Consider the following 12,698-nt stretch of genomic DNA (forward strand, 5'->3'; position numbering starts at 1 on the left):
GATGTTAATCAATAACCGCAAAATATACCTCAATATAGTGGGGGACAGTAGACAATGTTTCATGTTAGTTCGAGCTCACTAAAATATGAAAAAGTATTCAGCAGGAGTACAGGGGAATTCATTCAACAAAAATAGTCACACTTATCTAACATAAGATCGGTTACTTTATTGTATTGTTCACATGTATATGCAAATACAGGAATAAAAAACAGCTGCTGGATGTTACAAAGGAAATGTTTGCAGATCAACAAATAGTGTATGTATGCTGCATGTACGTGTCTTGCATACAGCATTGAACCTCACAGCAAATGTGTTTTATATACAGCATTTTTCCATATAGCACTTGTGTATTACTTGTGTTTTACATACAGCATTGTACCTTCACTGCACTTCTGTATTACTTGTGTTTTACATACAGCATTGTACCTCACAACAAATGTGTTTTACATACAGCATTGTTTTATATAGCACTTGTGTCTTACTATGTATGACTTGTGCTTTACATACAGCCTTGTACCTCACTGCAGTTGTGTATTAGTGTGTATTACTTGTGTTTTACATACAGCATTGAACCTCACAATAAATTTGTTTTACATACAGCATTGTACCTCACAGCACATGTGTAGTAGTGTGTAATACTTGTGTTTTACATACAGCATTGTACCTCACATGTGGTTTATATACAGCATTGTTCTATATAGTACTGGTGTCTTACTGTGAGTTACTTGTGTTTTACATACAGCATTGTACCTCACAGCACATGTGTAGTAGTGTGTAATACTTGTGTTTTACATACAGCATTGTACCTCACATGTGGTTTATATACAGCATTGTTCTATATAGTACTGGTGTCTTACTGTGAGTTACTTGTGTTTTACATACAGCATTGTACCTCATAGCACATGTGTATTAGTGTGTAATACTTGTGTTTTACATACAGCATTGTACCTCACATGTGGTTTATATACAGCATTGTTCTATATAGTACTGGTGTCTTACTGTGAGTTACTTGTGTTTTACATACAGCATTGTACCTCACAGCACATGTGTAGTAGTGTGTAATACTTGTGTTTTACATACAGCATTGTACCTCACATGTGGTTTATATACAGCATTGTTCTATATAGTACTGGTGTCTTACTGTGAGTTACTTGTGTTTTACATACAGCATTGTACCTCATAGCACATGTGTATTAGTGTGTAATACTTGTGTTTTACATACAGCATTGTACCTCACATGTGGTTTATATACAGCATTGTTCTATATAGTACTGGTGTCTTACTGTGAGTTACTTGTGTTTTACATACAGCATTGTACCTCACAGCACATGTGTATTAGTGTGTAATACTTGTGTTTTACATACAGCATTGTACCTCACATGTGGTTTATATACAGCATTGTTCTATATAGTACTGGTGTCTTATTGTGAGTTACTTGTGTTTTACATACAGCATTGTACCTCACTGCACTTGTGTATTAGTTTTACATACGGCATTGTACCTCACAGCAATTGTGCTTTACATACAGCATTGTTTTATATAGCACTTGTGTCTTACTCTGTATGACTTGTGTTTTACATACAGCATTGTACCTCACAGCAATTGTGTTTTACATACGGCATTGTACCTCACAGCAAATGTGCTTTACATACGGCATTGTACCTCACAGCAATTGTGCTTTACATACGGCATTGTACCTCACAGCAAATGTGCTTTACATACGGCATTGTACCTCACAGCAATTGTGCTTTACATACGGCATTGTACCTCACAGCAATTGTGCTTTACATACGGCATTGTACCTCACAGCAAATGTGCTTTACATACGGCATTGTACCTCACAGCAAATGTGCTTTACATACGGCATTGTACCTCACAGCAATTGTGCTTTACATACGGCATTGTACCTCACAGCAAATGTGCTTTACATACGCCATTGTACCTCACAGCAATTGTGCTTTACATACGGCATTGTACCTCACAGCAAATGTGCTTTACATACGGCATTGTACCTCACAGCAATTGTGTTTTACATACGGCATTGTACCTCACAGCAAATGTGCTTTACATACGGCATTGTACCTCACAGCAAATGTGCTTTACATACGGCATTGTACCTCACAGCAAATGTGCTTTACATACGGCATTGTACCTCACAGCAATTGTGTTTTACATACAGTATTGTTCCATATAGCACTTGTGTCTTACTCTGTATGACTTGTGTTTTACATACGGCATTGTACCTCACAGCAATTGTGTTTTACATACGGCATTGTACCTCACAGCAATTGTGTTTTACATACGGCATTGTACCTCACAGCAAATGTGTTTTACATACTGCATTGTACCTCACAGCAATTGTGCTTTACATACGGCATTGTACCTCACAGCAATTGTTTTACATACAGTATTGTTCCATATAGCACTTGTGTCTTACTGTGTATTACTTGTGTTTTACATACGCCATTGTACCTAACAGCAATTGTGTTTTACATACTGCATTGTACATCAAAACACGTGTTTTACATACAGTATTGTACCTCATATTATATGTGTCTTACATACAGCATTGTACCTCAAAGCACTTGTGTTTTACATACAGTATTGTACCTTATAGCACATGTGTCCTCTATACAACATTGTACCTCACATTACATGTCTCTTGTATACAGCATTGTATCTATCTGAGCTTTGAGTCTGCTGCTCTGAGATCAAGGTCTTCAAGCTTGGCCATATTATACGGTTATGTAAATATGATCTTTTTAATAACAAAATGCTTCCCTCCCAAAACGTATCTGCTGAATTATTTACCTCTTAGGTACTGCTGCAAGATTAACTTTAAAGAGTAGATATATGACCATGAGTGAGGAAATTTTAGGCACTCAAAGCGTGATAAAATCAATATATTACTCATCCTGTCATAGCTTTTTATGTTTATTGAATATGATATCTTGCTCTGGCACACTACTTGGAAACAGCTATTAGCTACACAAATGTCCATGACCCTTCTTTTCTATGATCATTTAATTTTTTTATGACTTCTTTATAGGCACACGTTTATGTTTGTACAGTACTGAGTAATTGTAAAAATAACTGACAGCCATGATTCAGCATATCTTTCAGAGATTATGGAGTAAGAGGCCAGGACATGAGTACAATTCATTGTGTCAGGTATTATTATTATCTGTCCATCTTAATAGTCACTGAGGACTTTAGAGGTAATATTCTCAGAGGATGTAGTTTGCAGTGGCTGTAAAAATAAGGGAAAACTCTCTCCCTAAAAGATTGTTTGAATATGTGCAGGCAAATGTTACGGTCTGAGTCAGTAAAGATTACTTTGCCCTTATTAAAATCCACCTGGACCCTTATCCTCTCGATCTTATCACTAACCCGCAACAGGGTCAATATCTCAGGTGCATATCCTTTACCATATTTGCCATTGCAGAAGCCCACATACCACAAACCAAACCGAGAAAGATTTTCTCTGTGCTCATACACAGACTCGGAGATGATTCCCACAGCCCATGCTGTGTTGTCTCCAACCTCAACATCCCAGTAGGGTGTGCCTGAATTTAAGCCCTCAGAGCCTATAACACTTATATAACCCTCAAACCTCTTCGCGTTATTGGGAAGCTGCTGAAGCTCGCCTTTATACTCCACTGTGATCAGATCATCAGACACCATGAGGCCAGCGTGAGCAGTGTTGGGATCAAACACTACTGGGGCTAGGAAAAAGACGAGTAATGAGAAAGGTGATTATATAAAAACTATATTATATACTAATTATATATACTATACTAAATATATATTATATATTAATTATTTTGTAGGCAGACAAAATAATTAAATATTGAGTAAAGGTACAATCCCCTCAGTACTCACTGTATTGTACAAGGCTCTGCATTTTCCCTGACACTTGGAACATCAGGTTACTCAAATGGTTTGCCACACTGATCAGAACTCCAGATAATTTTTCTGGATTTTCTAGTTTAGCTTGAGTTCTAGAAGAGCATTCAGAAAATTTAGAGACATAGAGTGCAGTTAGTTTGAAGTTAGAATAAATGCGGAGCGGCGTGTGTCTCTCACCTTTCAAGTGACGCCTTGTAGTTCTAGAAATCATGAAATATAAATGTAGTGTTAATTGTGCCAAAATAACAAAATGAACCAAACAATACTTACAAAGAATTCACAAGTAGTTCAACAAGTAGTAGCTGAAACAAATTTTACCAACAGAAATGACAAATCGTCTCCTTGTATCTGTTTCTCAATGGCCTTGATGGTGTCCAGGACACTAGATATTTGTATTGTGATCTTGTCAATCTTTGTCTTCATTATCTGACTTTTCTGCTCCTCATCCTTTTTCAATGCAGCTATTCTAGCCTCTTCTTCATCCCAGAGAAACTGGTGAAAGTTTTGGAATTCACTCCTGATCAGTGTCTCTGTGGTTTGGCTCTGCTTCTATAGAGATACATGCAGTGTATGTGTTAATTTCTTTATTATATAATTGAATGTGGTGAGGAAAGACATGCAGGTTTGAAAGAGGCAGATGTAGAGGACAGAGGGGTATGATCGGCTGTGGCGACTCCTAATAGGAGAAGCCGAAAGAAGAAGAAGAAGAAGAAGAAGAAGAAGAAGAAGAAGAAGAAGATAATTAAATGTACTTAATATGTGCAGTAAGGTCCTCACCTTAATGTGATTTCCAGTATTAATACAGGATTGTTTAAAGTCCTCATAGATTTTAATTTTCTCAAGTAAGGTCTTCAGTTTCATCTGGAGTGCTGACTGTATAGGAAAAACGTATGTTAAAAACAAACAAACAAACAAACAAACAAAAAAACATAAATTTTTTAAATTTAGTTAAAATTTTCCATTTTTCAAAACATAGTAAAATACTATGCCTCAAATATCTAAACATCTGAATTGTGCAAGACTTTTTCAGGAAAGTGAGCTGTGGAAAAACAGCGTTCTGCTTTTCCATTCGAAGGGTGAAAATTTGGATTTTCAAAATTTGAAAAGTCTGGGAGGACCCGTTCTACAGGACTTTGCAGTCTCTGGGATCGTAGGAGCTACAAATTAATTCTTCTTTAGTTTTTTTTATTTTCTATAAAAACAAGTGACGTTCATGTATTTGTTTTACAGCACAAGCAAATTACACATGTTCTGTTTAAAAACTAAATAGACAAGAATATATACATTGTATTTAACATGACAAACTCCAATCATACCTTGAGGTCTTGAGAAGCTTCTTGTATTGAGCAGACGGTGTGCCTGCTGTGTAATCTGGAGTTCTTGCACTTGGTGCAGAGAGGCCTCTGATCCTTTACACAGAACAGAGAAAGAGATTCACGGTGAATACTACAGAGCCCCTCCATCTCCACTGACATCCTCCGGTTCCGCTCCCTCAGCACCGCCTCACACATGTTGTGCAGCACGATGTTGACCGGAGGCTCAGAGCTGGAGGACATGGTCCTGCAGATAGGACACTCTAGAACTCCTCGCTGCTGCCAGAAGGTGTGCAGGCAGTGCTTACAGATGCTGTGGGAGCAGGCCAGGAGCAAAGGCTCACTGAAGATGTCACAGCACACAGGACAGGAGAAATCATCTTCAGTCAGAGAGGGTCTAGAATCCATGTTGTTAGATGTAGAGACAGGCTATCATCTGTGTCTTCTGATAGAACTTTTATTGTAAACACAGAGCTGTGGGTGGAGCCAGCGTGATCAGTCACATTGGACACACACCCGCACATACACAGAAGGAGAGTGACACACACACACACACACGCGTGCACGCACACACACACACGCACACACACGCACACACACAAAGAGCTGTTTGTTTTGTGATTTTATTTGTAATGTCTAGATATTATTTAGACAACTGTGTAAAAAGATTGTTCAGGTGGAGGCTAAAAATGAAACCTTGCAAAAAATATATATATTTAAATCAAGTTTTCCTTTTTATTTAAATAAAATGTTTGAAGTAATTAAATTAGTTTAAATTGAATTGCAATCATGTATTTATATAGGTTTAATTCCTCAAAGTAAACTGTACCAGAAGTTTAACTCCAAAAATGTCTATTTTCATCCTGTATGTGAAATTTGTTTGTAGTAACATTCCTAAGTACTTCAGATTCCTTTCCATTTTAAAACCTGTAAGTATTGTCTTTGATTCTTTCATGTCAAAGATGATAAAAAATCGCATCCACAATCATAAAGAACACCGTTTCTGTGTCTAAAAGCCCTAGGAGGCTACGTGCAAATTACAGTATATGGAATGTCTGAAATGTTGCCAGGGGACATATTTTGAGAACGGAACAGTGCGATTAATTGTCAAGATAACGTCATAAATGAGCATTGCAATAATAATAAAAAAATATTTTTAAACCCTGAACTTTTTCTAAGATCTTGCATGAACTTTGGCCTAGATGTAGTCCAGAATTACGAGTGAATATACTTACATAATAAAAGAGGAAATAATTAATTCTGAGGTTATAAACCTATCTGTAAGGTTTTATTTTTGTAAACAATTCTGCATTATCTGATTTGGGGAGGTCGAATCTGTAAGATTCAATACAGTATATTTTGGTATTTGGACAGTGACATAACTTTTTTCATTTTCTTCAGTACCACCACAATGTATTTGAGAAGAAGCCATTGAGAAAATCTACCAAAACCTACAAAAATAAAGCATTTTCACCCTAGTCCCTCTATTTTCACAGGCTCCAAACTATTTGGACAAATGAGTATAATTATACATTTAAGGATTCTTTATAAACCACTGATGTGCCTATTTGGCACTGAGTATTGCCTGAAGCCGTGGACATCACCAAATGCTGAGTATGCTTTCTTGACATGAATTTGACAGGTTTTTACTACAACTACATTCAGTAGCTGCTTTTGTGTGGTGTGTGTGTGTTGTTTTTTTTTCCAGTACATGACTTCAGCTGGGTTGAGGTCAGATGACCATGTAGAAAAATCAAATTTTTTTCAAAAGCTATTTTGTTGCTTTTGCATGTTTTAAATCATTATCCCTCTGCACTCCTATCAGTTTAGCAGCATTTAATCAATACGAGCAAAATGTACAGCTTTATTAACTTTCAAATTCATCCTGCTATTTCAATCAGCAATCACATTATCATTTAATATCCAGTTATACAATTATATTGGCAGCTGTACCCGGCCGTACCATAATACTGCCTCCATTAGGCTTGACAGATGATTAGAAACTACATAACACAAGATTTATGATCAAATATTGACTTTAACAGTTTATTGAAAATGAATAGTCAAGTGATATTTTTTACAAGTTACAAATTTACATGTCGTAATCAATGACTGCTCCACACAAGGTAAAATAATATACAGATTACAGCAACAAGACACTTAATTAAAACTTGAAAAAAAAAAATGAATGGTTTGTCTTCAACTTCAAAAATAATAAATTGATTTGTCTGATTTGATTATTAAAATTTTCCTCATGAGAGTAAAAACAGTAAAGATGCTTTTAGGCTAAGACCTATTAACCACAATAATGTTATGTTTTCTATCAATAATATAGAGCACAATAATAAATATGGTTTCAGAAAAAACACTGAATACTCTTCTGCTTGGTCATATCAATGAATCAGGCCCTTGTGGTACATCTGGCCCAATAAATGAATTTAACTGCAATATTCAATGCCAACACGGGTTTGTGGACTGTAATCAAAATGTATATAAAAGAACCAAAAGCTCAGCTACAGATAAAAGTACGCAAATCTTCATTAGCTTTTTCCAAATAGTTCAGTGAAGCTACATGTGTTTGTGTTTATTTATGGTTTGTGTGTATGTTAGCAAATGCTGCTTTGCATGGCATGGCAGCACGTCTAGGTTCTACCCTCTAAATCATGCTCTCGGCTGAAAAAATGTGGAATCCTGCTGTTAAAATTTATTCACCCAAAGGTTTACCGTGCTGTGCATTCTAAGATGGTTTTCTGCTCATTTTGGTTGTATGGGTGGTTAATTAAGTTAGGGTAGCATTCCTGCTTGCTTAAACAGGTCTGGTATTATCTTTTGACATCTCTCATCAACAAGAAATTCCTGCCTGCAGAACTGCCACTTATTTTGGGGGGGGGATTCATTCTGAGTAGACTTTTTAGACTGTTTTGCACAAAAACACGAACCATTTCTACATCATTTATTGCTACAAAATTTACTGATTGGATGATCACATGAGCAGACACACAAGATATATACACACACACCTTTTTTTGTGTTGAATAGTCTGTTCATTTGCAATGCATGTAGCAAAAATACCATTTAAAGTAACACACCTTTATTAAATATTGTCTGAGTGTATTGCTGACTGGTATTATCTAACCCTGAATCTGAATAGGCATGGAGGATTTTGCTGGTAATATTCTCAGAGGATGGTTTCTGCAGTGGCTGTAAAAGTAAGGGAAAACTCTCTCTCTTAACGATTGTTTGAAGATGTGCAAACAGGTATTCTGGGCTGAGTCAATGAAGATCACCTTGCCTTTGTCAAAGTCCACCTGAACCCTTATTCTTTGGATTGCCTTGTTAACTCGGAGTGGAGTCAGGATCTCTGGTGCATATCCTTTACCATATTTACCATTAGAGAAACCTATATACCATATACCGAACCGTGAGAGGTTCTCTCTCTGCTTACACAGACTCGGAGATGATTCCCACAGCCCAGGCTGTGTTGTCTCCAACCTCGACATCCCACCAGTGTATGCCTGAAATAAAGCCCTCAGAGCCTATGACACTCACATAGCCCTCGAACCTCTCCGAGTTTTCAGGAAGCTGCTGAAGGTCGCCTTTATACTCCACCGTAATCAGATCATCAGACACCATGAGGCCAGCGTGAGCAGTGTTGGGGTCGAGTGCAACAGGAGCTAAAGTGAGAAAGAAGACAAGGATTGGTTCGAATAATTTTTTATTACGTTGCAGTTTAACGACTGAATTGACTGTATTACAGTAATATTGTTATATTGTTAGTGCATCATGCTCAGTACTTACTGTATTGTACAAAGTTGTGCATCTTCTCTGAAACTTGGAAGCTCAAGTTGCTTAGATGCTTTGCTACATTGATCAGAACTCCAGATAATTTCTCTGGATTTTCTAGTTTCGCTTGAGTTCTAAAAGAAATTTCAGACATTTCAGAAAAATCCATCATGTCTAATTAATTTGGTGTGGTTATAAATGTAATGATAAAAAAAACAACAACAACAACAATGAGGGTCCTCACCTTTCAAGTGAAGCATTATAGTGCTACAAAACAAAAATAGATATAAATGGTTAATTTTGCCACCAATGGAATTAAATAAGTAGTAACATATGTACCAGTAAAGTTTCTTTCGGCTTCTCCCGTTAGGGGTCGCCACAGCGGATCCTCCGCACATTTGATTTGGCATATGTTTTACGCTGGATGCCCTTCCTAACGCAACCCTCCCCAATTTATCCGGGCTTGAGACCGGCACTGAGAGTGGCTGGGGATGGTTCCCTGACCGGGAATCGAACCCGGGTCGCAGCGGTGAGAGCGCTGCATCTTAACCACTAGACCACCAGGGGACCAGTAACATATGTACCAGTAAAAATGTCAAATCCTCTCCATGTATCTGTTTCTCAATGACACTGATGGTGTCCAAGATACTGGATATTTGTATTGTGGTCTTGTCAATCTTTTTCTTCATTTCCTGACTCCTCTGCTCCTCTTTGTCTTTTAGTGCAGCTATTCTGGTTTTCTCTTCATCCCAGAGAAATTGGTGAAGCTTTGCGAATTCCCTCCTGATCAGTGTCTCTGTGCTTTGGCTCTGCTTCTATAGAGATATAAAAGTATATAAACTGAGCTTGTCATGCAGAGTTATCATATAATGTCAGCCAGAAAAAAAAAGGAATATACACTTAGAATCCATGTTGTTCAATGTAAAAACAATAAAGCATCTATGGCTTCTTGTTAGTTTTATCCTAAATACAGAGCTGTGGGCGGAGCCATTGTGACAGACACAAGTATGCACAAAAAAAGACGGAAGTATGCAAATATGCAGAGCTCTTTGGCTCTTTGCTTTCTGGAAGATGAACATTTTTTCCCCTTTTAAATTCACTATTTTTAACTGTGTTTGTTGAGAGCAGGTGATCAAATTAAATATCAGATTATCGCTAAATACACTTGAATTCAATATTTGTAATTGAATTTATATCGTTTATTGCAATATTTTTTGCATTACGTTTTACGTATTCGGAATTTTTTATACAAGTTATTTGTTTCTTTTTTACAATTTTTTATTTCCCTCTGCCTGCTGACTTTGTAGTTTTGGCTTAACTCAAAACAAAATACACAAGATCAACACCGGGAACGTGTGAACAATATACACAAGATCAACACGGAACACTGTGTTTACTTTGTGAGCATGAAGTAGAAATGCTTCACATTCCTTGCAATTTTGACGTCTTGAACGTTTATTGACTTTTTATTGCCATAAACTACACATCAATAAAAAAAAAAACAGTATATTGAAGTATAAGATGACCAGGGAGCCTACATGCAAATTACATGGCATGTTTAAAATGTTGACAGGGGACATATTTTGTAAAAGGAACGGAACAGATTAATTGTCAAGATAACGTGATAAATGGACATTGTAACACTTGCTGATCATTTGTACTCACTGAACTTTTTCTTGCAAGTTGCCTGAACTTTGTCCCAGATTTAGTGTGTAAATCTGCTTGGAGGTTGATTCAATAATCCAACAATAAGTAATATTGATTACTATTAAATTATAAGACATAATTATGTCAAATTTATTTTCAGTTCACAATCCTGTGTTATTTAATATGGGCAAATAGAATCTCACAAGAAGGTCAAACTAGTAAATTAGAAAAATGAAGCTCAATACTAGGCTTACTGTAATCGTATAATATTATTAAGATATTATATAACATTATTATCACTTTTATTCTTAATTATTAACACCTTTGATTCTAACTAGACTTTGATATTGTAGCACAATGTTGCAAAAATGTGTATGTCAAAAAAAAGGATGTCAAAGGTCACAGTTTTAGGTGCTTATTTGTATAAGATGAATTCACACATTGTGACTGAACATTTTCTTTGGATCATCTCAGGTGTAAAAGTCTCTCAGTAGAATATTTTATTTGAATATTCACCTTATGTAATATGCAAGACTCGTGCTGATGTTTTCACCAAATTTCTTCCAGTCTGCTCACTCGTACGGCAGGCTCCTTGATGTGATTAGAAAAAAATAATATTACTCTCTAAACATTTATATGTTTTGTTAAAATGTAAAATTTCTGGGGAAAATTCTACATTTCCGCTATTCAATATTCATATATAAATGTGAGCAAATTTGTGATATTGACCATTTTAACTATGTAAATGCAGCTTTTTTTCCTCTGTGTCTTATTTCTTTGGTTGTCTGGATGTCCAGATGATACACGTCAATGTATTTAACCTAACCTTTGAGGAATCCATGCTGGCTCCCGTACACACTGTCATTACTACAATAAAGGCAGTTTCCATACAGTAAGGAACTCAAACTTAAGTTGTTCAATGAATTTCACTCAAATTATTGATACTGTAGATGTCATTTGTAATAAAATTCTATGTGTTAAATTAAAAAAAAGTATGACATACAAAAGCATAATCTAAACATAATATAAAGAAACTGGATTTCTTATAGACATGCCAGATAAAAGTTAAAAGTTTATTGCCATCTACACAGATACATTGCAGTACATGTACACTGGAATTCTTGTGCGTTTCTTAGTCAGTCACAAAGGATTTACACAGTATTTACATTAGATACACTTTAAATTAGATAGACTTTAGAATTAAAATATTTACACATTATTGAAAAAGGAGTGAAAGAAATAAGTAATATTGCACAGTCGACACATAGGGTATATGACATATGACGTATATGAAATACGAGAAATATGATCTGCAAAGCCAAGTAACTCGATTGATGAATAAATTTGAATGCTAAACAGATTATTAGAAGTAATACTTGTGTGAGAACAGGTCAGGATACACAAGCCACTCATTAAAAAGCAGCCAGTGAGGGATAATAACTGTATTTTATGCAGTAGGCTGCTATGATTCATTCATTCATTTGTTTGTTCATCTTCAGTAACTAGGTGATCCTGGTTGAAGAGTTACTAAACAACCCTTCTTTCTCATGTTCATTTATTTTAGGGCAATCACTCCCCTGAAGCAGTTGGCAACACTTCCTGCTGAGTCACCACGACAGCCTCGGGGATGATATTTCAACTATTTTGTTTTTGGTCGCTCTCATCCATAGTACATGAGAGTGTAAACATGGTGCCAGTGTGAACCGGTTAGAAACAGATGGGAACACTGATCATGGTTTCTGGTCAGGGCAGAGCAGCGACAAGGAAAACGTTAACCACTGTAGAAATCTGCGGAAATTTTATGTAGACATAAAAGTTCTCTGAGAGCTCCTGAGGTTTAACATTATTATATTAATTTAAATAATAGGACAATTTATCACAAATGAAATCAATAGTGAAAAAAAAAGTTACTTAATAAGTTCAAAAGATTTCACGTTTTTTTAATATAATTAAAAATAATTTGGTCTAATTTATACATTGACTGTTTGATTTATATAACAGACTTGTTAATCTTTTGTATCCTTGATTAAATTCCTCTATCTAAAT

General features: G+C 36.0%; 2 protein-coding genes and 1 long non-coding RNA gene across 5 annotated transcripts; 1 reads left to right on the forward strand and 2 right to left on the reverse strand.

The window, feature by feature from the left end:
* Positions 1-1,416: 1,416 nt before the first annotated feature.
* On the reverse strand, positions 1,417-5,646 carry trim35-30 (tripartite motif containing 35-30). Of its 3 annotated transcripts, none has more exons than XR_014535292.1 (7): positions 5,226-5,646; positions 4,687-4,782; positions 4,228-4,458; positions 4,087-4,109; positions 3,883-4,001; positions 2,244-3,725; positions 1,417-1,501 (listed from the first exon to the last, which is right to left on the reverse strand). XR_014535292.1 is itself a non-coding variant. In XM_083551651.1 (6 exons), exons 1-6 carry the CDS (start codon positions 5,628-5,630, stop codon positions 3,181-3,183), a joined length of 1,419 nt encoding a protein of 472 aa, XP_083407777.1. In that variant the 5' UTR covers positions 5,631-5,646; the 3' UTR covers positions 2,147-3,180. The 3 variants fall into 3 exon arrangements, 1 of the variants encoding a protein (XP_083407777.1); XR_014535293.1 differs by lacking the exon at positions 1,417-1,501 and having other exon boundaries at positions 2,147-2,540; positions 2,611-3,725; XM_083551651.1 differs by lacking the exon at positions 1,417-1,501 and having other exon boundaries at positions 2,147-3,725.
* A 1,441-nt stretch (positions 5,647-7,087) lies between these two features.
* On the forward strand, positions 7,088-7,889 carry LOC310731726. The gene is made up of 2 exons (XR_014535285.1): positions 7,088-7,710; positions 7,791-7,889. It is a non-coding gene; the product is annotated as an uncharacterized lncRNA (long non-coding RNA).
* Positions 7,241-9,848, reverse strand: LOC310731725 (zinc-binding protein A33-like). Its single transcript, XM_083551539.1, has 4 exons — positions 9,590-9,848; positions 9,250-9,272; positions 9,021-9,139; positions 7,241-8,896 (listed from the first exon to the last, which is right to left on the reverse strand). Exons 1-4 carry the CDS (start codon positions 9,692-9,694, stop codon positions 8,664-8,666), a joined length of 480 nt encoding a protein of 159 aa, XP_083407665.1. The 5' UTR covers positions 9,695-9,848; the 3' UTR covers positions 7,241-8,663.
* Between the last annotated feature and the right edge of the window lie 2,850 nt (positions 9,849-12,698).

This window comes from Silurus aristotelis, assembly GCF_946808225.1.
Source record: "Silurus aristotelis genome assembly, chromosome: 10".
In the NCBI taxonomy this organism is placed as follows: Eukaryota; Metazoa; Chordata; class Actinopteri; order Siluriformes; family Siluridae; genus Silurus; species Silurus aristotelis.